The sequence below is a fragment of the Ovis aries genome, chromosome 12 (assembly GCF_016772045.2).
Source record: "Ovis aries strain OAR_USU_Benz2616 breed Rambouillet chromosome 12, ARS-UI_Ramb_v3.0, whole genome shotgun sequence".
Lineage (NCBI taxonomy): Eukaryota > Metazoa > Chordata > Mammalia > Artiodactyla > Bovidae > Ovis > Ovis aries.
Window position 1 is genome coordinate 78,897,489 of NC_056065.1, and position 27,791 is coordinate 78,925,279.

The 27,791-nt window shown below is 61.8% G+C and overlaps 1 protein-coding gene and 1 long non-coding RNA gene across 10 annotated transcripts; one reads left to right on the plus strand and one right to left on the minus strand.

Annotated features, from left to right (window-relative positions):
* Nucleotides 1–4,780: 4,780 nt before the first annotated feature.
* Nucleotides 4,781–24,062, plus strand: INAVA (innate immunity activator). 9 transcript variants are annotated; one of them, XM_042229439.2, is made up of 10 exons: nt 4,781–5,030; nt 10,867–11,015; nt 11,658–11,785; nt 12,093–12,209; nt 12,704–12,938; nt 17,485–17,538; nt 18,350–18,560; nt 18,726–18,896; nt 20,554–21,193; nt 22,466–24,062. In XM_042229439.2, exons 1-10 carry the CDS (start codon nt 4,870–4,872, stop codon nt 22,556–22,558), a joined length of 1,959 nt encoding a protein of 652 aa, XP_042085373.1. In that variant the 5' UTR covers nt 4,781–4,869; the 3' UTR covers nt 22,559–24,062. The 9 variants fall into 9 exon arrangements, with proteins under 9 accessions (XP_042085373.1, XP_042085371.1, XP_042085374.1 ...); XM_042229437.2 differs by having other exon boundaries at nt 4,788–5,030; nt 18,723–18,896; XM_042229440.2 differs by having other exon boundaries at nt 4,789–5,030; nt 12,704–12,914; nt 18,723–18,896.
* LOC114117262 (uncharacterized) lies at nt 6,427–9,059 on the minus strand. Its single transcript, XR_003591002.2, has 2 exons — nt 8,947–9,059; nt 6,427–6,627 (listed from the first exon to the last, which is right to left on the minus strand). It is a non-coding gene; the product is annotated as an uncharacterized LOC114117262 (long non-coding RNA).
* Nucleotides 24,063–27,791: the final 3,729 nt, after the last annotated feature.

A 27,791-nucleotide genomic window follows, 5' to 3' on the forward strand; every position in this document is an offset into this window, starting at 1 on the left:
GCGCGCTGGGAGGGGTCGGGGTGCAGACGGGCCCCGCCCAGCCACCAGACGCCCCCCGATCTGCTGGAGGCCCGCCCCGCCTCTTCGCCCAGGTGGGCGGGGACGAAGGCGGCCGGTCCGCTCGCGGTCTCTCCCAAGCGGCAGCCCCTCCCTCCACGGCTGAGCGGGCCAGGCCCCGGGGAGACCGGTTTTCTGCTCCCAAGCCCAGCGTCTCCGGGTGCTCGGGGCTCCTAGGGCGGCGGGGCGGAGCAACACCTCCCACCCCCAGGTCCAGGCCTCCTCTGGATTTTTAATAAGATGACCGAAGGCGTACCATTTGATTTCACATGGGAAATGTGCGTTTCCCGCTTTGTCTTTTCTTCGGGACCACGTTTGCGGTGCCGGACCCCTTGGGACAGAGCCTGAGTTTTCGACTTCGTCATGTCTCCACCGGCGCTGCTGCCCTGCCCTCCGCTGCCCCCTACGCCAAGTGGCTGAGCTGGAGACCGCAGCTCTCGTCCCCGACCTGCGCCCTGCCTTCTCCGTCTCGGGTCCCTTTACACGTCTGGAGTTTTACAGCCACAGTTTTAGGGCTCTCGAATCAGAGACGCCCACCTTCCAGTCCCACATCAGCCCCTGGCTGCTGTGTGCCTTTAACTCAACTATTCAGCTTCTCTGGGCCTCAGTTTCCTTATCTGTAAAGGAAGATGACAGGATTGCTACAAATTCAACCTACAAATCCGGGTTCTCAAGACACACTTACTACTTTATTTCTTTTGTGCAATTAAGTCTGTATTGAATTTGTTACGATATTGCTGCCAAGTTTTCGTTTCTTGGTCATGAGGCATGTGGAGTCTTAGCTCCCTGATCCGGGATTGAATCTGCACCCCCTGCGTTGGAAGGTGAAGCCTTGCCACCAGACCCCCAGGGGTGCCCCCTTTATTTCTTCTGTTGCTGTTATCAGTCACTCAGTCGTGTCCGTGTCAGACACTTGAGCTGCAGCACACCAGGCCTCCCTGCCCTTCACTGTCTCCCTGAGTTTGCTCAAACTCATGTCCCTTGAACCGATGATGCCGTCCAAGCATCTCATCCCTCTGCCGTCCCCTTCTCCTCTCGCCTTCCATCTTCCCAGCATCAGAATCTTTTCCAGTGAGTCAGCTCTTCACATCAGGTGGCCAAAGGATTGAAACTTCAGCTTCAGCATCAGTCCTTCCAGTGAATATTCAGGGTAGATTTTCTTTAGGATTGACCGGTTTGATCTCCTTGCAGTACAAGGGACTCTCTAGAGTCTTCTCCAGCACTGTAATTCAGAAGCATAAAATCTTCAGCGCTCAACCTTCTTTATGGTCCAACTCTCACATCCATACGTGACTACTGGAAAAACCATAGCTTTGACTAGATGGACCTTTATTGGCAAAGTGGTGTCTCTGCTTTTTAATATGCTGTCTAGGTTGGTCATAGCTTTTCTTCCAAGGAGCAAGTGTCTCAATTTCATGGCTGCAGTCACCGTCTGCAGTTCTTTTGGAGCCCCCAAATAAAGGCTGTCACTTCTTCCACTTTTTTCCTATTCTGATTAAACCAGTCTGATTCTGTCCTGGGCCTGCTGGGATGGCAAAAAATTCTGTTTTCTCATACAATGTCCTTGAAGGCTTAGGGGAGCCCAGGAAGCAAGGGAGGGCTGCCATCCGATTCACAGTTGCTCTGCCCACAGGAGTCTCTGTAACCGGGGCTCCTGCACCCTGGATGGGTGCAGGGCAAGAATCCTTGGAGGCCAGCAATCTGGGGCCCACCTCCCAACCCCCATCCCTGCGTGGGTCTTGTCCTCTCCCGGGGACCGCGCGGGGAGGCACGGGGTGCTTGAAGCACAGTCCATCTCCCCTCAAAACCATGTCCCTGCCCTCGCTCTTCAGGACCCCTGGCATTGTCCCAGTGGGCTCAGAGCTGAAGCCTGCAGGAGGCCACTGCGTCCCACCCAGAGAAATGACAAAGGTGACTTGGGGGGGGGGGGTGGCGGGGCTACAAAGCAACATCTCAACAAACCATTCTGTTGTGTGAGTAATAATAATGCTCACCAGCCTAAACACGCATCGACAGAGGAACAGGTGAAGACGAGGCCCACATACACAGTGGAATATACTCAGCCATTAAAAAGAATTCAGTTCTGCCCTTTGCAGCAATATGGGTGGGCCTAAAGACTGTCACAGTGAGTGGAGTACGTCAGACAGAGAAGGGGGAATACTGTATGGCATCCCTTACGTGGGAATCCGCAAAGACGTGACGCATGCGAGCTTATTTACAAAACAGACTCACAGGCTTGGAGAACAAACTCAGCTGTCTGGGGGGAGCGAAAGCTAGGAGTCTGGGGTGGACATGTACACACCGCTCTGTTTAAAATGGATAGCCTACAAGGCCCTACTATACAGCACAGGGAACTCTGCTCAGTGTTATGTGGCAGCCTGCATGGGAGGGGAGTTTGGGGGAGAAGGGATACATGTGAATGTTGGGCTGCGTCCCTTTGCTGCGCGCCTGAAGCTATCTCAGCATTGTTAACTGGTTATACTTCAATACAAAGTAAAAGGGTTAATGGAGAAAAAATAATACAATTATAAAAATAAAGATGATGGGCCCACACTGGTAACAACCACAAAAAAATAGCAATAATGCTTACCACTGGAGGTACTTTACAACCTGTTCCCCCCTTAAGCGTTCCTGGAGTTTACCCGCTGGTCCTTCTTCATCCTGTGCACCCTTTCCGGGCGGTCTCACCCGGCACAGCGCTGCAGCCATGCCGTGGCTGCCAAGCCCTTCCTGCAGCCCTTCCTGATCACCACGCATGGCCTGAAATGATCTCACCTGACCCTGAGCTCAAGCCAGAAACCTGGGAAACCCCAGCTCCTCCCCTTCCTCCTACCACGTCTTTAGTAAGTCACTCACGAGTCAGGCCAGGTCTTACCCTCAGGTAGCTCTGGACTCCCCCCATCTCCTCCCCACCCAAAGCCACAGGGTGAATTCAGGTCCTGTCACCCTTCGTCTGGATACTGTCTCTTGTGGTTCCCTTGTTTTGCAACCCTCCCCGTGCCAATCACTCACACCAGTCTGCCCAGCTTGTCGTAGGAAGAGCAGTCTTCAGTAGTGTGTGACGGTTAATTTTATGTGTCAACTTGGCTAGGCCACGGTACCCAGAGATTTGGTCAAATGTTATTCCAGATGTTTCTGTAAAGGTATTTTTTAGATGAGACTAACATTGAAATAAACAGTCATCTGCTTGACCTGCCATGGTGTGGTGGGCCCCGTCCAATCATGTGAAGGCCAGAACAGCAAAAAGATTGACTTCAGTAAATAGGGAGTTCTGCAAACAGCCAGCCTCTGGAGCCGGACTGTGCCCCCTTCCTGGGCCTGCAGCCTGCCAGTCCATCCTGCAGCCTGGAGCCCTGTCAGCCTCTGGAGTATCACGGACCAACTCTTCTCTCTCTGTATGTCTGCACACACACACAGATGGGGGGTGGGAAAATCCTCTTAATTCAGTTTCCCTGGAGCTTTTCTTCAATTCAGGATAAAAATCTTAAATCCTTAGCCCACATGGCTTTACAGCCAGCTTAGCTTCCCGAGTGCGTCTCAGTTGCCCAGTCATGTGTGGCTCTTTGTGACCTCATGGACTGCAGCCCACCAGGCTCCACTGTCCATGGACCCTCCAGGCAAGAACACTGGAGTGGGTGGCCATCTCCTTCTCCAGGGGGTCTTCCGGACCCAGGGATCACTCATGCATTGAAGACAGATGCTTTACCGTCTGAGCTTCTAGGGAAGCCCAGCTCGCCTGGTGCCTCTGTACGATTGGAAGAAGCCACCGCCTCTAGGCAGACTTGCCTCTGGCCGCGGCCGGGTGCTTGGTGGGTGGAGCCTGGGTACGCTGGTCCTAGTTTGATGCACAGCACAACCTGGACAACCGTACGGAGCGGCCCTGGGTCCTGGGCCCCCTGCCGGCGGCTCCAGTCTCCTAGACCCTCGCCTCTTCCTCACCCAACACCCCAAGCTCCCTCAGCTCCCAGACCCTCAGGGGGTCCTTTGCCGTTGGGCTTCTGTGCGTCCCGTCGCTGCTGCCCTGGGCTCCTCTCCTGCCCCGATCCCCGGTTCCCGGCACGGCCCCCTCGGGCAGGCAGTGTGGTCCTCGGCCGGGCTCAGCCCCCGGTCCCCCCGCTGGGTGCTGTGGGCCTCCCTTCTCTGACCCTGCTGTCTAGTGACCGCGCCTCTAGCTCGGGGATGCCGGGGGTGGGGGGGCGTGGGAGGGGGCGCTTGAACTTTGACCCGCCGGGAGGGGCACTAGCGGGAGCTCCATCAGCGTGGCCCGAATCCGCGGGTGAGTGAATGAATGACGGGCGGGGCGCCGGCTCCGTCAGCCCCCGAGCGCGCCCCCCGCTCCTGGCCCGTCCACCACCCGCGGGAGGGGCCGGGCCGGGCCGCGGCCGCCGGGGGCGGGGGGCGGGGGCCCGACGAGGGGGAGAGGGCAGGGCGGAGAGGGCCCGGGGGGTGGGCGCGGCGCCCCCCTTCGCTCAGCCTGACTCTCCAGGCGCGGAAGCCGCCGGGCCGGCCGGAGCGCGCGGAGGGAAGGCGGCCCCGGGCCCGGGAGGAGCCTCCCCCGCCGGGCCGCGGGAACTGGCGGCGCGGGGGGCTCCCGCGGCGCGCGCGTCCGGAGGCGGGGGGAGGCGGCCGGCCCCGCCGCGCCGGGGTCCTCGCGGGACGGCCCCCCGCCGCGGGCGCCTCCCCGCCCCGCCGCGCGGCCCCGCCCCGGCTCCTGGCGCGGAATCTCGGGTCTCTGCGCGCGTCCTCCCCCTCCTTCCTCTGGGCCTTGGTACGCCCCAGGGGACAGATGTCTTGGGATCTTTAACATTTGGGATGCTGCGAATGCCGAAGTTAAATGAAATACCTCCGGGGCGGGGAGGCCGGGAGGAGTCGCGGGGGGAGGAGAGCCGGCCTGGACGAGCAGGTCCCGAGGCGGCGAGGCGCGCGCGGGGGGCGCGGGGGCAGGCGGGCGGCGCGGGACCTCCATGGGACAGGTAAGGGCAGCACCCGGGCGCGGCGCGGGGGCCGGGGCGGCCGAGCCCCCACCCCCCGGTCCTCCGCCGAGGCGGAGGGGGCCCCGGCGGGCAGTGGGCGAATTCGCCGGGGGTGGGAATTCCGAATCCCTCCCGAAAAGGCGCGTTTCCGTCTCCTCGACCTTTCTCCTCCGACCTTCCCCACGCCTGCGGACCCCCTGGCAGGTTCCGGGAAGCCAGACAAAAGGAGCCGAGCCTCGGGCCGCCGGGACGCGGAGGGCGCGGTGGGGGAGGGGAGCGGGGTGGACCGGACAAAGGGGCTTTTGGAGGCGAGCCTAGAGGTCTGATTCCAGGGCGCATTCCAGGCCGTCGTGGAGTCCGCCGTCCCTGCCCCACTCCCCCGTCGCTCGCTGGAGGCGAGCACCTTTCCCAGCGGGAGGGGAGCACCGGGGAAAGGAAGCAGTTTAAGGAACCGTCTCCCACCCCCCTGGGCCTGGAGGGTCTCGGGATGACCCCCTCCTTTCTCTTTTCACTGCCGGAAAGGGAAGACAGCCGCTGACCACCGGCTCGGTGATTGCTGAAATTCTCAGAGTCCCCGAGACTGGAGTTTGCTGGGTGCTGGTGGGGATGGGGGTGGACACACCCCCTTGCTTTAACTTCCAACCTCGTGTGTCACACGGAACTTAACCGGAGGAACTTTAAAACAGAATGGAGAGTGGATGGGTGCAGGAGGTGGGAGAGTCCTCTGATTCAGGACTTCTTAGGAAAACTCAACAGAGATGCAGCTTCTCCTTTCAAAGATCGGATTCCAAGTATTCTAGGAAACCCCGCTTCCTCAGCGACTGGTGGTCGTGGTGGTGATGCTCTGGCGTGTAGATCTCAGGGTGCTGGCTGGAAGCAGAGTGCTGCTGTCCAGCAGGCCTCTGGAGTGCGCACCTGCCCCCTGGGCACCATGGACGGAGTCCAGGGAGATCCGCATCTCAGGGTTCTTGGGAGAGCGGGGTGACCAGTCCCACTCCGAGTCCCACAGCCTGCTGGGCTGGGAAATGCTGCGGGTGAGTTTGAGGGCGCACAGGCTTCCTGAGGGTCAGCACACGGCCTGATCCTCGTCCTTCTCTTCCTGGACTCAGAGATGGGGCGTTACCCAAAAACAGGGTTCTTAACTGGGTCCATGGGCATGGAGGTTGGGAAAGATTGAGTGCAGGAGGAGAAGGGGACGACAGAGGATGAGGGTTGGATAGCATCACCGACTCAATGGACGTGAGTTTGAGCAAGCTCTGGGAGATGGTGAAGGACAGGGAGGCTTGGTGTGCTGCAGTCCCATGGGGTCGCAAAGAGTCAGACACGACTGACCCACTGAACAGCGACGAATGGGCACCGGCCTCGGTGGATAGAATGAATCCCGAGGGTCTTGTACTCAGATGGGAAAAGGTTTATTTTTCATCAGCCTTTACTGAAAGTTGACATTGCCTTCAGTTATGAAGACAAGACGGCATTGGCAGTAGCTGTGATTTGCTGTTAATAGATGCCAGAGGGCGTCAGGTCACAGAGCCGCCGTGATAGCCGTCTAGGAACCTGGGGTGCTGTCCGTCGTACAGAATTGCCAGACTACTGGGTCCTGTTTAATGTTAATAGAGAAACATGTATAGTTTACTGTGTTGTCTCGTTTTTAGAACTGCATTTCATTATAATTGATTCTCTTAGTGATTCTCTTCATCTTAAATAATGTATTAAAAAATATGCTACAAGCTGATTCTAGAAGCTTCCATCACCTCCCCTTGCTGGGGGATGGGCAAGGTGGAGTCTGGGTGTGCCTCAGGGTCTCCTCTGTTTGTTGTGGGAAGACTGACAGGCCTGGAGGGGATGGGGAGGCACAGGGGTGGGGCTGCCGGCGCTTCCGGGGACCCAGGGTGGGCCCCCCAGCACAGGGGGCTGCCCCCTGCTGGAGCCCCTCAGCCTCGGCCTGGGAAAGACAGGGGTGATCAGCCTGGAGGGTGCTAGCTCGCACTTTGGATAGAGGGTGTGTGCAGCAACGTGAGGGGCATTGGGGGGTGTGTGGGGCAGTAGGGGCTGCCTGTGTCCGTGACACGGCTCTGTGGGAGATGCTTGGGGTGACGTCCTCTATTGTCCCTTACCAGGGGACTGGGGAGGTGGGCTGGGGGCTGGGTGTTGGGGAGCCATCTGGAAATGTGTGTAGTGCTGGGACCCCGGGGCGAGGGCCGTGGCGGGGAGGGAGGTGCTGGGGGCAGCCCTGCGGGGTCTCTGCATGGGCAGCACCTGTCCCCTTCTTCCTCCCGTGCTGTGCTTGTGTGCTTAGCCGCTCAGTCGTCCCCGCTCTCTGCGACCCCGTGGACTGTAAGCTGCTAGGCTGTTTCAGTCCGTGGATTCTCCAGGCCAGAACACTGGAGTGGGCAGCCATTCCTCTCTCCAGGGGACCTTCCCGACCCAGGAATGGAACCAGGGTCTCCTGCCTTGCAGGCGGATTCTTTACCAGCTGAGCCACCAGGGAAGGCCTTCATCCTGCTGGGGATGGACCACTGGCTGCCCTGGCTCTGCTTCCCTGATGAAACAGGCTGAACTCCAGCAGTGCTGGGTTTGCCTGAGGGTTGGTGGGGTGGGGACCCGGGGGTTCATGAAGCTCCACTCTGGGCTCTGGCCCCCGGTGTTTGGGGATGCCAGTGACAAAGAGGGCAGGTGTGGCCTTGATGATCCTGGCGGGAGACGTCTGGGGTTAGAGGAGGGAAGCCTGGCCTCCTTTGGGACCCCGGAGCCTCCCCGCTTGGAGTTCCAGGGCCATGGCCCAGCCTGGGGCTTCTAACCTGGCTGGGCCTGGGCCCCACTTCAGTGAGGGGAGCAGGGACCCGTCTCGTCAGCGTGCAGCCTTCTTGCTCGTGTCCCCCGCGTGCGTGAGGGAGCTGTGCGGGTTGGGAACCTGGGGGGCGGGCGGGGCCCTGGAGGCCCGACCCCGCTGCCTTGTCCTGGGGTTCCTGCGGGGAGCCCTTGGTCCCATCCCCCGCTGCCCCCGGAAGTGCAGAGGCCCGAGCTGCCTGGGCGGCAGGATTTGTGCAGGGAAGGGCTTGCTCACCGCTCCTCCCTCTGACTCAAGTCGGAACAAGTAACCTGGCTCCCCTGGCCCGGCAGCCTGGGAGGGACGCGGGCGGGCCCCAGGGAGGGCCAGCAGTCGGCCGTCAGCTCGCGGAGCCACCCTGGGTCGGAGTGCGGGGCGGCCTGGCACGCCCTGAGGCCACACGCCGGGCCCCTCAGCCCCCTGACTGGGACCAGGGGGTGTTTCCCTGACGCCTGGACAGAAACCTGGACGCAGGTGAGGCGAGGCAGCCGGCATGGGTCTTTGGGGCGAGGAGCCAGCCTACCCGGGAGCCTGGCCGTGGGCCCTGCTCATGTCTGGGGTACAGGGGGCGGGGGTGCTCATGGGCTGAGACGAGGCCCCACCGCAGGGTCCCTGCAGCTGGGGGGCCCCTCCGGAGGGACTGCTGCACGGCTGAGGCTTCTGTCTCAGCCTGGCGCTGGCCCAGAGGTTCACGTTCAGGGCGGGGAGTGATCAGCAGCTGGGGTGCCGTCCAGTGTTCACTGGTGAGAATGGGGCCCCAGCGGGTGAGGTGAGGTGAGCTCCCTAGATCCCAGCGGCAGCGGCAGGACCCAGGCTTGAATCCGGGGCACCGAGGTCCGTGCTCGAGTTGGGGGGCCCAGAGTGCCCGCCCCTGACCTTGGATGGAGAGTCGGGTCTCAAAGGGGAGTGTCCGGCCAGCCCATGCCCTCAGTCCCCACCATCCCCGTTTGCTCCCCACAACAGCACAGGGGCCTGAGAAGCCGGCCGAGTTGTCACCGCTTCCCAGGGCGACTCCTGAGTGGTTAATAATTAATTAGTAAGTGTGACTAATTGATGGCTTCCCTCCCCTGACCAAGCAGGCGTGCTCACCCAGACGGCCTCGGTTCGTCGCTCAGGCCAGGCTGAGCCCAGCCTCCGGGGAGGCTCAGGCTGGACGTGGGGGACAGGGCGGGCCAGGGGAGCTGCCTGCCCTCTGTCCGGCTCCAGCTCCAGGAGGAAGGACCATCTGGGAAGAACGGGCCGGGCAGAGGTAGCTCACCCTGTGTGCCCTGGTATCGGTTCCTCTCCGCGGCATCTCTGCAGAGGGCCCACATGGTCCCGCTGTGCCTTCTCTAGGCCTCCTTAGAGGACCGGAACTCCGACCTGCAGGCACACATTGGTTTAGGGCTAGACTTAGCTGATGCCCAAGGTACTCTGCTGGCCGTGCTCTGATGTGGGTCTGCAGGCTGTGCGTGGGCAGCGGGGTGCTCCCTGGCCTGCTAGGCAGGGTCTCTCCCTACACCTGCCCTGCTCGAGGCGCAGCCTCCAAGGCCACCTCCTCCCCACAGCTGACCAGCCCACCTCCCCCGCGCCGCGGCGTGTCCCGGGGAGAGGCAGGAGGAGAGGCAGGATAAGCTCCAGACAGAAACTCGGAAGGACTTTTGGACTGTTGCTCAATGGCTGACTCAGTGAGGAGGTGGCTGGCTCTCCTTCCAGGCTGCCTGCCGGGGCCCCACCCGGCCTCCCCACCCCCGCTCCAGCCAGCAGCCGCGGGCTCTGTGGGGACAGCGGCCGCCCGCAGGGGTGGGGTGGTTGCTGGTGCCTGTGGACGCGCACCTGGGAGCACTCCTGAGCTGCACGTGCGCTCCCGGGCCAGGGAGGCAGGGAGGCTGCCACCTGCCTGCACCTGCGCTTCGGCAGCTTCTGCTCTGGTCACCCTCTGCGCACACACACACACACACACACACTGAGACACATATACACACACACAGACAAATACACACACACACTCACATACCCAGACACATAGACACACACAGACACCCACATACACAGACATGTACACACGAAGACTCACATGTACACCCACAGACACACACACACACACCCATCCACAGACACACACCCATCCACAGACACACACACACCCCCATACACAGACACACACACACCCATACACAGACACACACACCCATACACAGACACACACACACCCATACACAGACACACACACCCATACACAGACACCCACAGACACACACACACCCATACACAGACACACATACCCATCCAGAGACACCCATACACAGACACAGACACACACTCATACACAGACACACACACACCCATACACAGACACACACACCCATACACAGACACACACACCCATCCACAGACACACACACACACCCATACACAGACACACACACCCATACACAGACATCCACAGACACACACATGTGCATGCTGTGTCTCTCCCGGCTGGGGGTGTGATGCCCTGGTCTCCTCCCCTCCGAGGGGTCTCCCAGGGGTCATGGGTAGCCCAGAGCTGGCGGGAGGCTTTGGGCACCTGCCTTCGGATGGACGGCCTGGTGCAGACAGAGCAGGGGGCCTGGGCTGTGGGCGCACACACAGGCCTGGCCGTGTGCCAGCGCCCTCCCCACGGGGCAGTGGGCGCAGTGTGCCTCCTGGCACGGACACTGCCCTCCCAGGTTTGTCCTCCCCGTTTCATCCGCTCCCTTCGCTCTCCTTACGGTTTTTCTGCCTGGTGTCACGGTCCCCGGGGCCCGCCCTGCTGTCACCCCCCGGGCTTCGAGGCTTCTCTGTGGGGGGCAGCAGTGGCTGTCTAGGCTGGGCTGAGAGTCCACCCAGGGCCGGGTCACCCCAGCACCAAGGCCGCCCCATCCCCAGACTTCCTCCCCCAGAGGCCAGGTCGCCACTCCGCGGCCCCGCCCTCACGCAGCCGACTACTCAGCTCTGTCTGGAAGCTCGGGGCTTTACCGCTGTCATTTTTTGTTGTTCTTTTAAAAGCTGGGGAAACTCCAGGCCACCTCCGTGTCCTGGCCTGGGCTGGGAAAGGTGTCGGCCCCTCCTTCTCCTTGCCCCCTCCTCCCAGAAGCCCGCCATGGACAGCAAGGACGAGGTCAGCGACACGGACAGCGGCATCATCTTGCACTCAGGTGAGTGGTTCAGGCCCCCCAGTCCCCGAGCCCCCGATGCCTCCATTCCCCAAGTCCACGAGTCCGGGGCTCTGGGCCCCGAGGGTTGCAGGGCAGACACCGGGAGGGCTGGAGGGCCTTCCTTGCTGGGGGTCTGGCCGGGAGCGTGGGTCCTGTCTGGGCAAGTATCTGCAGTGCTCTCCCTTGGCTCCACGATCCCTCAGAAGCTGGAAAATCTTATCTGGTTGGGGTGAGGGGCTGAGGCTCTGGTCTGTGCAAGCTGGTGGGCCCAGTGGGGACTGGTCTGGATGGAGGACTAGAGACAAGAGGTGTGGGTGGTGTGTGTGCGTGCGTGTGACAGCGAGAGGGGGAGAAACAGAGAAAGCGGTCAGTGGCCGTGGATGGAGGGTGGGATGGGAAGGGTGAACCCTGACCGCGGCCGCACCGCACCAGGCTGGTGGGGCCGCCCGTCCTCTGAGCCGTCATGGGCCACTGGGTGGCGGGAGACGAGCCGGTTTGCAGCTGTGACACAGCACCGTGGCAGCCGGCCCGCAGTCTGGACAGGCCTGAGACTGTGAGCCCACGTGTGCATCACCGCCCGGGCTGGGGCGGGCAGGGAGGCAGCCAGGACCAGCCCCCCTGAGCACATGGCCCTGTCCCCAGCAGGCCCGGACAGCCCGGTGTCCCCCGGGAAGGAGCTGACCCACGCCGTGCGGAAGCAGCAGCGGGCCCTGGAGGAGCGGCTGGAAGCCTGCCTGGAGGAGCTGAGGAGGCTCTGCCTGCGGGAGGCGGTGAGGGCCGCTCGGCTGCGGGGTGGGGCTGAGAGTCAGGGGTCAGGCGCCGCCCACCACCGCTCTCCCTGGGGGGGCCGACAGTACCGCACGGGGGAGGAACCCAGGGCACCATGGCCCGGCCCGTGCAGAGGCCCGGCCCGTGCAGAGGCCTGGCCCCGGGGAGCAGGAGGGACAGCCCTAGATGCAGGGCGGGCGGAGGTGGCGGGGGCCGGGTGGGCATGGGCCATGCACGCCTGCTGGACGGTGCTCCGCCCAGGGCTGGGCCTGTGAGAGCCGCCTGGCGTGACCTCGTTCCCCCCTGCAGGAGCTGACTGGCATCCTGCCTGCGGAGTTTCCCCTCAAACCCGGGGAGAAGGCCCCCAAGGTCCGCCGCAGGATCGGAGCCGCTTATAAGCTGGACGAGTGGGCCCTGCACAGGGAGGTGAGTCTGCCGGCGCCGTCCTGGGTCCCGGAGGCGGACAGCCCTGTCCCCAGGCCACCGCCCCACCGCTCGAGGCCCTTGGCTCCCGGTGGACGAGGGGCCCCGCCCACGAGTCACCCACAGGGGCCTCAGGGAAGCCCTGCCTGGGCAGGAACTGGAAGGGCCCTGGCCTCAAGGGAGGACGCTCGGCCAGTCCCCCCAAGGGCCAAAGGGCAGCCGCCTGGACAGGCTGGTGGCTCGGCCCCCCGCCTGTCTTCCTCTTTCTCAGTCGGGTGGAGAGCCGTGGGGGTGGATCCTGCCCTCGGCCCCGCCCTGTGCTGTGAGGGGTTGCGGAGCCCCTGGGCTCGTCTGCCCTTCCGTTGGACCGTTGGACCGGAATGTGTCCACCTCGGCCCCCGCCCCCGCCCCCGCGGGGCTTGGCTCGAGGCTGCCGGTTGGGTCCCAGGGCGGGTGTGGAGGGGCTGCCTGGGATCGCTGATCGCGTCCTCCCCCAGGACCCCCTGAGCGGCCTGGAGCGCCAGCTGGCCCTGCAGCTGCAGATCGCTGAGGCGGCGCGGCGCCTGTGCCGCGAGGGGAACCTGGGCCGCCAGGTGCGCCGGCAGCGCCAGCACGCGGTGCGCCTGGAGGAGGAGAAGCTGCGGCAGCTGCAGCGCTGCCTGGGCGAGCGGCAGGGGCGTCCCGCACCCGGCCCGGCGCCGGGCCCAGGTGAGCCCCCGTCCCCGGGCCCAGGTGAGCCCCCAGTCCCCGGGGGGACAGCCCTCCGGGCCGCCCCCGACCTCAGCCGGCCCCACCCCCTTCCCCAGGACCACCCCTCTCCCCGAGACCCCTCCCCACTTAGAAAAGAGCACGCTCCTCCCTTCTGCTTCCTGCTTGAAGTACACCGCCTGGACAGGGGCCTGGCAGGCTGTCCGCTTGTCTCCAGGGCGTGTTCAGCCCTGCTGCCCCCAGCCCACGGCGTGGGTGGCGTGAGGCTCTGCTGCCTGCTGTGGGCGCTCCCGAGGTCCCGTTCTGAGCCTGTCTGTCCAGGGGACCGCTTCAGGGCCCGCGCCTCTGCTGGAAGTCCAGCCCCACCCGCCCACCCGCCATCCCCAAAGCGCTGCGGAATCTAGGCCCACCGGGTTGGGAGCGGCCCCTGCTCTCTAGTTACTGAGCCTCAGGCCAGTCCCCGAGCCCAGACCAGTCCTTGGACAGCAGTTGGTCCAGCCCAGCGCCTCTCCTGACGGGAGGTTCTGGGCCCTCAGCACGGCTCTCTCTTTCTCCTGACCCAAGCCCTGCTCGTCAGGTCGGCCCTTGGAGGCCTCCCTCCCGATCCATCCCTGGGGCCTCTAGCCCTGGGCGCCACTCCCCCAGGCCTCTCCTGGGCCCCAGGCCTGCTGAGAGCCGGTGGCTCTGCATGGACCTGGACTCCAGGCCTCACCAGGCTCCCCAGCCCCCACCCCCGCCCCTCAGGGTGGGCTTCCTGCCAGGGCACCTGCGGAGCCCGAAGTCTTGGTCTGTGTGCGGGCCCCACGGCGGTGCGGCAGGCACAGTCTCCATACCATCTCAGGATTCCCTGCCACCGCTCATCGCCTCTAATTCAGGGGGGAAAGGGTGGGCCAGACACCTTGCCGGTCCCCCACAGGCAGGAGTAGGGGGCAGGCGAGGAGGGGGGACCTCCATGTGCCGGCTGACCCTGTAGAGCCAGGAGACAGGGAGCTGGCAGGGCTGGACAGCGACCCCCAGGCAGACCGGTGCTGAGGGGAGAGGCCCCCAGCCCCTTCACTTCCCGACCGCACCCGGGACGCGGCCTCCCCTTGGAAGGCAGCAGCTGACCGGCGCTGGAGCCCTGAGGGCCCACTGGGCCGGTGGGGAGCGGCCGCGTCCCGTCTGTGTGTCTCAGCGCCTCCTGTATCCCTTCTGGGCTTGCTCCATCCCGGGGCCCTGACCACGGGCCTGCGGTGTGGGCAGGGAGCGGTGTGGGGTGTTGCTCCGCTGCCACCTTTGTGACGATGACGCTTCTTGTCGGGAGTGCAGAGCAGGCCAGGACACGCCTGGGGCTTTGGCCAGCCGGCCCGGGAGATGGAGGCAGGCACGCAATCCAGGGGGGACAGAGCTATGGGGAAGGGACCAGCGCAGCAGTGCTTTCACCCTCCTGATCAGAGAAACAGGCCTGCTCTCCGCACGCAGTCCTGTCCTGGCAAGGCCGAGGTCCTGGCTTCCAGCGTCCTCTCTTGGGAGCCCAGGAGGGGGTGGTTGGAGACAAGTAGTTCCTGCCCTGTGGCTCCTCTGCCCAGCCCGGCTCGCCCTGAAACAGGGAAGTAGAGAGGAGTTGATAATTAGTAGCTGAAAGGTGTGGAGAAGGCAATGGCACCCCACTCCAGTACTCTTGCCTGGAGAATCCCATGGACGGAGGAGCCTGGTGGGCTGCCGTCTAGGGGGTTGCACAGAGTCAGACACGACTGAAGTGACTTAGCAGCAGCAGCAGCTGAAAGGTGTTTTGAGTTAAACAGAGAAAAAGCAAACAGACTAACCAGAAAACTAACAGAAACCCACCCACCCTCTTGGTCATTCCACCAGCAACTGTGCCCGTGCCAGGCGAGGGGACCTGGCTGGCCCTCTGCAGGCGCTGGGGAGCGGCCCCGAGTGGGATTCACTGCCACAGTGGGCCTGGGAGAAATGCCCCGGTGCTGATCTAACGCAGCAGGTGCTCGGGACGCCTCTGGATGGACAGTGCCGCTGTTAGCGACACTAGTGGAATTTCTCAGATGACAGGAACTTTCCAGACCCACGGGGGGCTGTAGGGCGCTTGGATTGTGCCTGTGTGGCCGAGGGACTAAATTTTCATTTTATTTAAAATAGCCACAAGCAGCTGTTGGCTGCGGGTGGGATGGTGGTGCTTGGAGGGTATTCAGTGGGGTGACTGCCCTCCGCCTGGGGTGTCCTGCTGCTGCTGCGGGGCCAGGGGCTCAGTGTGGCCACAGCAGCGAGCAGCCCTCGGGAACCACGAGTAATCCGGCGGCGGGCAGGGCCCTCCGGGTCCCCACCTGTGCACTGTTCCTCTCAGTCCATGAGGTTCTGATGACGCAGATTTGGGCTGACGGCAGGGGATGGCTTTCTTCCCAGACCATGTAGTCAAACCCAAAACACACGACTCTCACCCCACTGCACCCCTGGGCTGTGACAGGAGCGGTCCCACAGTGTCCCCAGCTGACACTGGTGAAACAGAAATGTCTCAATTCCTCGGGTTTCTGTAAAAGATCAGAGGCTGGGAAGCAGGATTCAGGAGGAGGATGTCTTCCCAGGTGAACCCTAAAGCTCAGAATCGTGTCCGCTGAGCTGGTCCAGGGGCACGGTTTACAGACTGCTCTGTGTGAAGGTTCTCGTTCTTCTCTTTTTAATCATTTAAGAAAATGGTGATAGATTGATGGCATGATGTCCACAACAGCTTTCTTCTTTTTCTTTTTTTAAAAAAAGGTGTCGTTTATTTGGGCCTCCCTGGTGGTTCAGACGGTAAAGAATCCACCCGCAATGCCGGAGGCCTGGGTTCCATCCCTGGGGGTCGGGGAGATCCCCTGGAGAAGGGAACGGCTACCCACTCCAGTATTCTTGCCTGGAGAATCCCATGAGGGGCCTGGTGGGCTACAGTCCATTTTTTAAATGAATGATATATTAGTGGAATAATGTCTGCAACTGTTTTTCTTTTAAAAAAACAAAACAAAACGACACTGTCTGGCTGCCTTGGATCCTCACTGCAGCTTATCCACTTCTTCCTAGTCGCAGCTGGAATCTTACTTTCCCGACAGGGCTCACACCTGTGTCCCTGCACTGGAAGGTGGATATTTAACCACTGGACCACCAGTCCCCCTACTTCATTTAAACTGAGGAGCAGAGACTGACAAGCTTCTGTAGCGGTCCAGAGAGCAGGTCTTAGGCTCCTGGGCTGTACTGTGTGGGTCACCACTACCCAACTCTGCCCTCACAGCATGAAAGCAGCCAGACGTTATGTAAAGAAACTCGTAGCTGAGTTTCAATGAAACTTTATGAAAACAGCCAATTAACTGGGTTTGTCCCGTAGGCCTGCCATCAGTCAATCCTTGTTAGAATTTTCAGATGGCTGGAAACTAAATCCTGAAGTTTTCTGAGTAAGGACCTCTGCACGAGAAGCTAGCTAACAGCAGAGCCCGTAAGTGGTGGTGAGCCAGACTGGTCAGACTGTCTGGGTGTGAATCTGACTCAGCCACCTAATGCCAGACTGACCTGAGCTATTTTATCAGCTCATCCACACCTCTGTGGCCTCAGCTATTACACGGAGACAGAGATGTAATCTCACAGGGTATAAAGCACTAAGTGGAGCCCAAGAGAAATGTTAGCCGTTGCGAATTTGTCCTCATCCTTGTTCTCGAGCGTGGTTGAAAATGGTTTGTGAGTTCTGTCCGGGTCGTGTTAGGTACAGACACAGTGTCTGAAGTTTCAGTCCACTCAAAGTGAAAGTGTTAGTCGCTCAGTCGTGTCTGACTCTTTGCGGTCCCATGCACTGTAGCCCACGAGGCTCCTCTGTCCATGGGATTCTCCAGGCAAGAATACTGGAGTGGGTTGCCATGCCCTTCTCCAGGGAATCTTCCCGACTCGGGTTGAACCCAGGTTTCCTGTTTGGCAGGTGGGTTCTTTACCATCTGAGCCACCAGGGAAGTTTGTTCAGGGGCAGCAGCAAATTCACGTCCTCTGACTCCTGGGTCCCTGGGCTGTGCCCATACAGACGTGCTCCCTCTGTGAGTTCCGGAGGCTGCCCTGTCGTCAGTGAAGGACCTCCCCGATTCAGCCGGCCAGGCCGCCCTTGAATTGTCCCAGGACCCCAGAGTCCCAACTCCCACTCATGCTGCTCGTCTGTCGGTCTCAGGTTTGGGGCCCTTGAGTCGCACTGTATTTGTGGTAGCAGAAGACTATAGCAAATTAGGTGAAATCTCTACAGCAGTCTGGAATGACCCTCTCTGCCTTTGCCCTCCCCAGCCTGGAAAGCCTGCCAGCGCGGGGCCTGGGGAAGTGGAGGCCCAGAGCGTTGACAGATTCTCTGAGGCTGCAAAGCTAGTGACAGGGGCTGCATTAAAAGCAGACTTCCCATCTCCTCAGCCTGTCTTCTGACTCTTTCTCCTTCCCAGTAATAAAGTGGCGCCCAGCCTGGTGCTCAGCTCCAGTTGGTGTTTCCTGATGGAGTGCCCGCAAGAGGGGAGGGGCAGGCGGGTCGCCAGCAGAGCAGGGGGTGTTCCTCACCCGCTCCTCTCCCCTTTGGCTTCCCCAGAGCTCAGCGCCTCAGATGACAGCTCCCTGTCGGACGGGCTGCCCCGGGAGGAAGGTGAGAGGGGCTTCGGGATTCTTGTCAGCTGGGCTCCTGCGTGAGTTTACTGGAGCGTTCCCTTAGTGAGCTGGGGGGCGAGGGGCGCAGGGTGGGCCCAGAGTCTGCTCCATGGGGTCGTTGAGTCCCACGCGCACCTCCTAGCCGCGGCGATGGCCAGCCCATCACCGGTGCAGACGCTCAGTCACCCTGGCGGGAAGGTAAGTCCCGCAGAGCCTTGGGCGCCGGGCCCCTGCTGTGGCCTAAGACTCAGCCTTTGCTTCAGTGTGCACCGTTTGCAGCCTCAGCTGTCCGCCACAGCCGCTGCCCTTTGTGAAAACAGGGCAAAACCGAGGGAATAAGCATGAGTTCATAGGCTGAGCACCCTGCCTACAAACCCTAACGATGCTGGGGGTAGGGGCGTCCTGCCCAGGGGAGGGCCCAGGCCGGTCAAGAAGACACACACACGGGCACAGCGTGACAATGAAAATAGGGAAATGGGAGGTCAGCTGCAGGAGCAAAGGAGAGAAGTGGAGTCTGAGCCAGGAGTCCATCTGCGGGTATGGGGGCGCTTCTTGGAGGAGGCAGGTGTAACGTGGAGCCGTGAGGGAGTGAGTCCCAAAGGAGAAGAAAGTGTTTCGGAGCATCTGGGCCCAGAGCCATGGCCTGGCACAGTTGGACAATGGAGAAGAAAGTGTCTTGGAGCATCTGGGCCCAGAGCCATAGCCTGGCACAGCCGGACAAACAGCCAAGGGAGGGAGAGCAGGCTGTGGAGGTTCTAGTTGGGCCGGTTCCCCCGCCACTGCTCTCACCGGGTTTCTCTGACCTGCAGAGGCACCTCAAGTGCCAAAACCGCCCCCAGAGGCCCCAGATCCACCCACCCGGCCTCTCCCACCCCAGAGCCTTGAGGGGCTGCAGCCAGCAGGCCCTGAGATGGGGGGCCTGGAGCGGGCCCCCATCCAGAACAGCCCTTGGAAGGAGACGAGTCTGGACCACCCCTATGAGAAGCCCAGGAAGTCTTCCGAGGCTGGAAGCGAGTCCAGGTCAGGCAAGAGGAAGGGAGGGCTGGGGGCAGGTGGGATCTGGGGGAGGGGGCGTGGCTGGGCACTGGTGTGGGAGGCTTCCCTCCGTGTGATGCTGCGGGCTGGCATCCCTGGGTGGAGGCACTCCCGCTGCTGACCCATCTCCAACCCCTCCACCTCCAGCAGCCCAGCCAGCACCCCGCAGGATGGGCCGAGCGCCTCCAGCCTGTGGCTGCTGGAGCCCGCCTCCTACTGTGTGGTCCCCATCCGCAGTGTTCCTGGGCAGCGGCAGGGCCGTACCAGTGCCCCAGCCACCCCTGACATGCAGGGCAGGAGGGGCCATTCGCAGCCCCTGAGGTAAGAGCCAGGCCCCCCCAGACATCCCGGGAGAGTCGAGGGTGGCAGCGCCCAGGGCTATGTGGGACACCCGTGGGCGACATGGGGCTTGTGTAGTGGCTTCTCCTTGAGACTCTTTCTCAGGCACCTCTCAGCAGAGGCTGCGCCCCAGCGGGCAAAGCTAAGGGCGAGTCACTTACGAAGCAACTTGTTTTCTTCCAGAGACTCCGGTGTTGTCTCTTTGCATGACCTTTCTCCCCATCCAGGAGACTGTCTTGTTGGGGGGAGATAGTGTCTTGGTAGGGACTCTTGCGGTGGTCTGTGATTGTTTTGGTATTGGTCCCTGACAATGGACAGTTCACATTTTCAGTTGATGTCCGGTTGATTCTCACTACTTGGGTAGTTTTGTCCTGTGAAGTCACCACAAACCACTGCTCCCTGGGACACAGGGTCACAGCTGCTGGCCTGTCAATGGATTGACACATAAACTTGTTTTATGGAGTTTCTGTTGAAACACACTTTATCTAATATATACCACTGAACTCGGGGCCAGCAGCCCGAGAACGAACACCCACACGGAGCTCATCTAACCCGTGTTTTCTCCATGAATCACGCCCCAGCTTCCTCATGCTCTGGACACCAGGCAGCCCTGTAGCACCAGCTTCAGGGCCGACTTAATCTGTGAAATCACCTGCAGAGGCATAAGAACACGAAAGCGTGGCGCTAAATAGACTGTGGAAGGGGCCTTTGTGTGCAGGGTGAGAACTGAGGTCTCAGCCTGGAGAGCCTGTTGGGCAGCTCAGAATCTTCACCACCCTGTGTGTCCACACGTGACCGGAGGGTCTGGGAGTGTTGATTTGGAAGTTGCAGATGCATTCGAGCAGCAGGTGAATCCACAGATACAGAACCCATGATCGACGAGCACCTACTGCGCCCTCCCTTCTGAGTCCTCCGCCCTCTGGGGCTTGTCTCAGTGACCACCGCTGGATCAGGGAGCCAGGGATGGCGGGCAGTGTTGGCCACGCCCTCCCAGGGGTCCAAGGCAGCCTCAGGATGTGGCTGGGTTCTCATGTCAGGTTAGCTGCCCGTGGGCAGCACTGAAGTCCAGCAGCGCATTTTCCAGCGTACACACCTGGGCCTTTAACACACGGCCTATGTGCAGATCAGTGAAAGGCATCCCCTCTGGATGGGCAGGCCTGCTTGCTCCCGAGGGGCTGGCAGCGGCAGAGTGGATTCCTGACCTGGGCTGGTGTCCCGGGGAGGGCGGCTGTCCCAGCTGGCTGGGGCCACCATACAGAGCCCCTCGCCGGGCAGAAGCCACTCTGTCCCAGTCTGGAGGCTGAAGTCCAGGCCCCAGGTATTTCTCCCTTGGCCCCAGCCCTGGGCTCTCCGCCCTTGACGAGCTTGTCTCGGTGCCAGGGCCAGTTTCAGGCCTTCATCTCAGATGTTTGCCAGTGTCCGCCCGGACAGATCGTGTGGACAAAATGCCACTGGACCACTCACACCTGAGGTGGCGGAGGCCAGGAGGCAGCTGTGGCCTCCTCGCCCCCAACCCGGGCTGGCCATGCAGTGGAGCAGGAGGGGGTGGGGTGCCGGAGGGGCGTGTAGGACGCTAGGTGGGCCGGTCCCTAGACCCTCGGAGGCACGGCTGACTCAGTGCCCCCCCTTCTCCCTGCAGGAGTGACCCCTTCCGCGCGGGCCCCGACGGCCGGGGTCGCAGCGCCCTCCCGCGGCGCCGCCCCACTTACTACACGGTGACGGCGCCGGAGCCCTGCTGCGCTCGCCCCGCGCCCGCGCCGCGTGCCGCCTGCCACTCGTGCTCTGAGGACAGCGGCTCCGAAGCGTCCAGCCTATCGCACCCCACTCCGCCCGGCAGCAGCAGCCCCGACATCTCCTTCCTGCGGCCCCTCTCCCCGCCCGCGCCATCCCGCCCGCACCGCGGCCCCGCGGGCCCCCGGCCCCGGCCGCCCCCCGCCTGCCTGCGGGCTGCGCGCTACGTGGTGCTGGCGGAGGGCCGCCCGCCGCCCGCCCAGTGGGCCGAGTGGGGCCCGGGCCGCGGCGAGGACGCGGCCCCCGCGCGCTGGCAGCGCCCGCCACCCGCCCATGGCCGCGTGGCCCGGACGCCCTCGCTGCGCGACCACCCCGCGGGCCGCGGGCTCAGCAAGGCCGCCGTGTCCGAGGAGCTCAAGTCGTGGCACGAGCGGGCCCGGCTCCGGAGCGCGCGCCCCCACTCGCTGGACCGCCAGGGGGCGTTCCGCGTGCGCAGCCTGCCGCCCGGCGCCGACAGCTTTGTGCGCGCGCCCGCCCCGCGCGGACAGGTACGCGCCCCGGCCCAGCTCTCCCGGTCCTGCGATCCCTGCTGGCCCAGCGCAGAGCCCAGAGCCAGCAGTCCGGGGGCCCGGCAGCCCTCAGCTAGGAAGAACAGCCCCCGGACGTTTCCTTGCGGCTCTGGGGAGACTCCCCTGGGGGCCTCCAAAGTTTGCGCGTGCCCACGTGCGCCGGTGGAGGTTACCCTCCTGGACACCTAAAACATCTCCCCCTAATGGCTCCACTGAGGATCTACCAGACAGGCCTCTGTTCGTAATCCGATGTCCAGTCCAATCACCCCCAGATTTCCTGACTTGAGGTCCCAGGACAGTCTGGAAAGGGTTTGCAGGAGGCGAACCTGTGGCCACCGGTCAGCTCCTCCCCACCCCTACTCCCATTCCATCACCCAGCTGAGAAGCAAGCTGACCTGTGGTTAAGTGCCCAGGCCCTGGTACAAGTCAGCCTTGCCCCTTAGCAGTCAGGATGGGGCTGGTTAGTCAACACTCCCATCATGTCACCCCTTCTGTAAAGCGGGAGCAGTAAAGGACCCGTCCACTAGGGGCAGTACTGCGTGTGAAATGGCCCGCGCCCTGTATGGTAAGCCCTAGATGAGAGGTGTTACTGTCACCCAGGACCAGGGGCTGGGTTGGTGGGCAGCTGGTAGGTGGAGCACCCCAACTTGAGATAGGGTGGCCGCCCTGGTTTCTGTGCCCAGTTTCTTCCTACAGAACAAGGGCACCAGGCAGGAGCCTTCCTTTGTTCTTGCCTCCTGGTACAGAGGGCTCTGCAAGGGCCATGCTCCTGAAGTCCCAACAGGCTGCTTCCTGAGACCTGGGGTTTTGGCAGGCCCCGCCTGGCCTCCCTCCCCTCCCCCAGTTCTTTGGGCCTCAGCTGGCCTCCCGGGCCTGGCAGCGCCCTGGCTCTGGTCCCAGCCGCACCCTCCAGCTGAAATGCCTTCCCCTTCCCGCGAGCTGGGACCTGTCCTTGGCCCAGGCCCAGTGCAGCCCGATGTGCCAGATGGGAGGGTGATGAGAACTGAGCCCAGGAGAGGGGGGCAGAGCAAAGGTCAAGGTGCCTGTCACACCCTGAAAAGAACTGGGGCAGAAATGGATAGGGCCATCTCTGGGCCCAGAGAGCCTCTGGGGAGGCAGGGGCTGGGTGGCTGGGCCGATGCTGCCGCCGGTCAGCAGCCTTCAGGGACAAGGATGGGGTGGCCGGGTATGCTGTCCCGACACCTCGACCTGGCTAGCTCACATGCCTCTCCTTTCATCCTGGCCTGACAGGTGCCCACGGTGTGCGTGCTCCGGAGATCGCCTGAGGGGGCCCCCGTGCAAGTTTTTGTACCTGAGAATGGCGAGATCATGAGCCAGGTGTAACCCCGGGCTGCAGACGCCCTGGCCGGCTGGTGGAAGGAACTGGCTCCCAGCGGGGCTGGGGCTGCGGCCGCCCCCTCTTGTCGCCCTCTTCAGCTCCCTTCCCCCATCGCAGGTCGATGACCTGGAGCTGAGACTTTTTTTTAATCAGTTTTTGTTCAAAAGCCCTGGCCTAAGGATTCATGTTTGTGGTTTGTCCGCACGATCCCTGTGATAGGAGGCTGCTTTACTTCCCAGAGACTGGCCTACTGGATGTGAGGCCTTGCCTCTGACTAGTGGCATCCCTCCATGTGCCAGATGGGTGGCGGGGGATGCCTGGAGCAGATAGGGCCACGGTGAGTTCCCGCAGTGCTCTGGACAACCCCGGGGCCTCCTCCCCCACTACTGCTGGGGGCATTTTTCCTGTCCCCGGTTCCCAGTGCTCGGGCGTAGGGGTGCCAGGCTGGGCGCATCCTGCCCTCTCTATTGTGCTCTGTGATGCACGCACCAAGGGCAGGGTTAAAGGTCAGTGTGTCTGGGTGGAGTCTTGTCTTTCTGAGCCCTGCTCTTTTCCTGACCCTGCGGGGCCCTGGTCACTGCACCTGTGTCCTGCAGCCCCCAGCGCGAACCAGGCCCAGGAGCCTCGGGTCCAAGGAGGCTTCTCTGGTTTGGAGCATCAGGAGGCCCAGATAGGGGCTAACCACCTCCTCTGGGCCCCAAGAGGACTGGCAGGCCCCCACCCGCTGACGTCCTTTTGTCGTCGTCCCAAGAACCAACATTGCACACTTGCATTTAGAAAGATGCCCCCTGTGTCGTTACCCCGGGGGCAGGAGTGTCACTGCTTCTCCCACCCGTGTACCTCTGTCCTGAGACCAGATCTTCTTAAAGGAGGGCAAGTTCTGGCTTTACAGACATGGGACACTCACCCTGCAGGTGTTACTGAATTGTCCTAGCACTGAGACTTGAGGCCTGGCAGCTGGCTGTGCCAAGCTGATCTGTGGTCCCGGGCTCTTGTCTTAGTAGGGCCTCTGCTGCCTGGTTAGACCCCCAAATGGGGGACCCTGCTCGCAGGAGAGAGCCGCCGAGTCAAGGCCGAGAGGGGCGGGGCACACTAGGCTGACTTTGCCCACGCGTTGCCCTCCGTCTGCAGGGTGGAAGCTGGGGAGACTGCCTGAGGACCCGTTAACATCCTGACCCAGATGAGACCCACCTCTCCCATTGCCTGGGCCACCTGGCTGAGGGGTCAGGAAGAGGGAGGGGGCCTTCGGGGAAGCCCGCATCCCTGCCCTTCCTGGCCTGCAGCTTCCCAGTCTGGGGCCACCTGGGCACAGCCACCCACCCTCCAGTCCTCGTGGAGCACAGCGCTCCTTGGGTTAGCACCCCACATACGTGTGCGCCCCATATGTTAACTTATTGCTCCCGTGTGACACCCGCTGCACTTGAGAAGCGGCTATGTTCTCGGCTGTGTGGCTGGAGATGTGGAGTTTCCGTGCCAAATACTCCAATAAACTGTGCTTTGTGAGGCCAAGCTGGTGAGGAAGGTTCTTATGCGCCGAGTTTCCAGCTGATGGTCTGGCCAGGGCCCTGGGGAGCAGGTTGGTGGGAAGTGTCGATGGGCGTGGTCCGGCAGTGGGCGTGGTTCAGTGATAGGCGCTGCTTAGTGGTGGCTGCGCTCAACGATGGGCGTGGCTCGGTGGTGGGCGTGGCCCGGTGGTGGGTGGTGCTCAGTGGTGGGCGTGGCTCGGAGGTGGGCGGTGCCCGCTAATGGGTGTGGCCCGCAGTGGGCGTGGCTCAGCGATGGGCTCCTCCACCGCCCCGAGGGGAGGCTCTTGTGCGTAACGCCCCAGCGCCTTGACTCCAAAGCCGGAAGTGGGGGGTCCCGGGTCCTCCGCTGGGAGTACGGACTGCCACGTGACCCGCGAGGCGAGGGGGGCCAAGTCCACGCCCGCCCTGCAGGGGCCGCTCTGGATCCGGAGCGACGCCTTCTGGAGGCACAATCCCAGGACCATGTGGGCCCAGAGCTGAGGCACTGCGTCAGGTGAGGGCTCCCTCCGACGCCCTCACAGAAACCCCGGGTCAGGCCAGGCAGGTGCCCCAGGCCCGAGGGGCTGGGCTTCAGGGACTGAGGCGCCCCACGCAGGGGCAGGCTCCGAAGGGACGCGGCCGGCTCTCTGGACCCCCTACCTCAGACCTGGCCCCCTTCCGCCGGGGTGAGTCACATGCTGTGGGTGCTGTGAAGAGGGAGGCCCGGGGAAATGGTGACCGGTGTCAGGAACCTCAGTGTGCGGGCCGAGGTGGGTGCGCCCCGGCAGAGGGAGTGCCGGAGTCCAGCGGGCAGGACAGGAGGCGGGAGGACACGGGCCCCCGGGTCTCCCCTGGGACGGAGGCAGGAGGCGCCCGGGCTGGAGGACCCAGCCTCCAGGGCAGGCGGCAGTTTCCTCCTGCTTAACGGGCAGGACCTGGGAAGACCTCTGGGGGCACTCAGCCCCCCAGCCGCAGGGCAGACAAGGACTGTGAATCGGGCCAAGGGTCGGGGGCTTCGGGGATTTCAGCAGTACAGCCTCCTGGAGGCAGAGGGCCGGGAGGCCGCCTCCAAATGAAACGTCCCCATTCAGGGAGAGCCCTGAATGAAGGCTTGTAAGCAGCTCTGGGGCAGGGGGTGGGAGGCAGGGCCCTTCAGATGGCCCCCATCTTCCCAGGGCGGGGCCGGGGTGGACCGAGCTGGCACCGCTCAGCCAGTTGCCTGCCCTTTCTGGAAGCCTGACTTGGCTGTTGCCTAGGCGTGCCAATGGACTCCCCTCCTGACCATCATCCCGACCGTCGTCAAAAATTAAACAAAATCACTTTTTCGGGACTGCCTGATCGCGTCTCTGGGAGCCCTCCCTTGGCGGGTGAGTTACCCTGGGACCCGGCCGAGTCTCGGCTCCCGATGCCTCAGATGGGATGGTACTGGATGGCCCAGCCCTCGCTGGGCACTCGTGGATGGACTCGAGTCTGCCCACTCCTGGCTGCCTGGTCAGTCAGAGCTCTGGTCTCTGCACGCCAGTCCCTTTTCAGACCTGCCTCCCTGAGGGGCCTGGAGCTGGATGGGGATCAGGATGTCTCCTGGGGCTCTCCACTGTTCGGGAGATCCAAGGCAGACCTCTAGACCACCAGTGTGTCAGCAAGTCCCCGACCCCAGTCCTGACCTCCAGACTCTTCAATCCAGCCACAGCAACATCTCCTGTTTAGTGCCTAGTCAGTGTCTCAAGGGTTTCCCTGGTGGCTCAGACAGTAAAGAATCTGCCTGCAAGGCAGGAGACTGGGGTTTGATCCCTGGGTTGGGAAGATCCTCTTGAGAATGGAATGGCAACCCAGTTCACCATTCCTGCCTGGAGAATCCCATGGATGGAGGAGCCTGGTGAGCTACAGTCCATGGGGTCAGAAAGAGTCGGACACAACTGAACAACTAACACACACACACACACACACACACACGCGCGCGCACGCGCGCGCATCTCCGACCCAGCACATCCCAGCTGCGCTGCCAGCCCCAGACCTGCCCCGCCTCGCTTGCACAGGTCCTCAGGCCCCAAGTGTGTCTGCGCTTGTCTTTCTCTCACTCACACCCAGCGTATCACTCTCCCTCTGGGGCTGCCTTCAACACAGATACAGAATCTGACCACTCACTCCTACCATCCCGGGTCCAGTCCCCATCTCCTCTCCCCTGGATTATTACCATGTGACTCGGCCGCCTCTACCCGCCCCTGCCACCACCCTGCATCTCTCTAGGCTCAACCCAACAACCAGAGTGATTCTGTCTTACCCGAAACCTACCTAGGGCTCTGTCCTCCGCAGAACAAAAGCCAGAATCCACACAGCTGTCCTTGCAGCAGCTTCAGAAGGGCCTCCTGACCTGGCTCCTGACCGCTCTGCCTTCCTGACTGGCCACTCCCCTGCAGCCCCAATCCAGGCTCTAGGCCTCTGGGCTGTTCCAGCTGCCGGCCAAGCGTGGTCCTGCCCCAGGGCCTTTGCATCGACTGCTCTTTTGGCCTAGAAAGTTCTTTCCCCAGATATCTGTTGGGCTAGTTCCCAATGGCCTTCAAGGCCACTCAGGTTTTTTCTGACTTCCTGTGAGTGTATATATACGTGTATAAAGTGAAGTGAAGTTGCTCAGTCGTGTCCGACTCTTAGCGACCCCATGGACTGCAGCCTACCAGGCTCCTCCGTCCATGGGATTCTCCAGGCAAGAGTACTGGAGTGGGGTGCCATTGCCTATGTGTCTATATATGTGTGTGTGTGTGTGTGTGTATATGTGTGTGTGTGTATATATGTGTGTGTATGTGTATATATATGTGTGTGTGTATATATATACATACACACATCTGTACAAGCAAACGCAGAGGTGATTCCATTAGAACGACACTTGGCAGTGTCCTGTGAAGGGACCTGTTTGTATGTGTGCGCTGTGTCTGTAACCTCTGCCTACGGTGCACCTTTCCCATAGAAAGTGCTCAGTATACGTGGGCAGAAGAAGGGCCTTGCTCATTTCCTGCCGTGGGCCAGGGGTCATCCCACATTTTTCACATGAATGAATGAATTTAAACCTCGTAACAGTGATGGTCCCTGTGCTTACCAGCCCCGTGTTAAAGGAGGATTTAATTTGCTCAAGGCTGTGCCTTCATGTGTTGATGTTGTTGTTCAGCCGCTCAGTCCTATCCGCCTCTCTGCGACCCCGTGGACTGCAGCACACCAGGCCTCCCTGTCCCTCACCATCTCCCAGAACTTACTCAAACGTATGTCCATTGAGTCGGTGATGCCATCCAACCATCATCCTCCATCGCCCCCTTCTCCTCCCGCCTTCAGTCTTTCCCAGCGTCAGGGTCTTTTCCAGTGAGTCAGCTCTTCGCATCAGGTGGCCAAAGTATTGGAGCTTTCGCTTCAGCATCAGTCCTTCCAATGAATATTCAGTGTTGATTTCCTTCAGAATTAACTGGTTCGATCTCCTTGCTGTCCACAGGACTCTCAAGAGTCTTCTTCCTGCATTATTATCAGGCGTTAATTATTTATCACCATCATCATTCGTTATTTATCATTATCGTGCATTCTTTCATTGAATTCTCGCAATAATAATAGGGACGGTCATCCTCCCTATTGTCTAGACAGGAAACGAGCTGAGAGACTTTAACTTGGAAAGGTCCTGGGGCTCATTAAGCGGAAGAGCTAGCCTGGAACTCAGGCATTTGAACTTCAGCTGCAGTGCTCCGGCTCAGACCCT

Excerpts from the sequence above, each read along its gene's own strand:
- INAVA (XM_042229437.2), top strand. The coding sequence starts at position 4,870 with ATGCTGCGAATGCCGAAGTTAAATGAAATACCTCCGGGGCGGGGAGGC. Across the intron at positions 11,016-11,657 it reads CGGCATCATCTTGCACTCAG|CAGGCCCGGACAGCCCGGTG; the intron begins GTGAGTGGTTCA and ends CCCTGTCCCCAG. Across the intron at positions 18,897-20,553 it reads GGCCATTCGCAGCCCCTGAG|GAGTGACCCCTTCCGCGCGG; the intron begins GTAAGAGCCAGG and ends TTCTCCCTGCAG.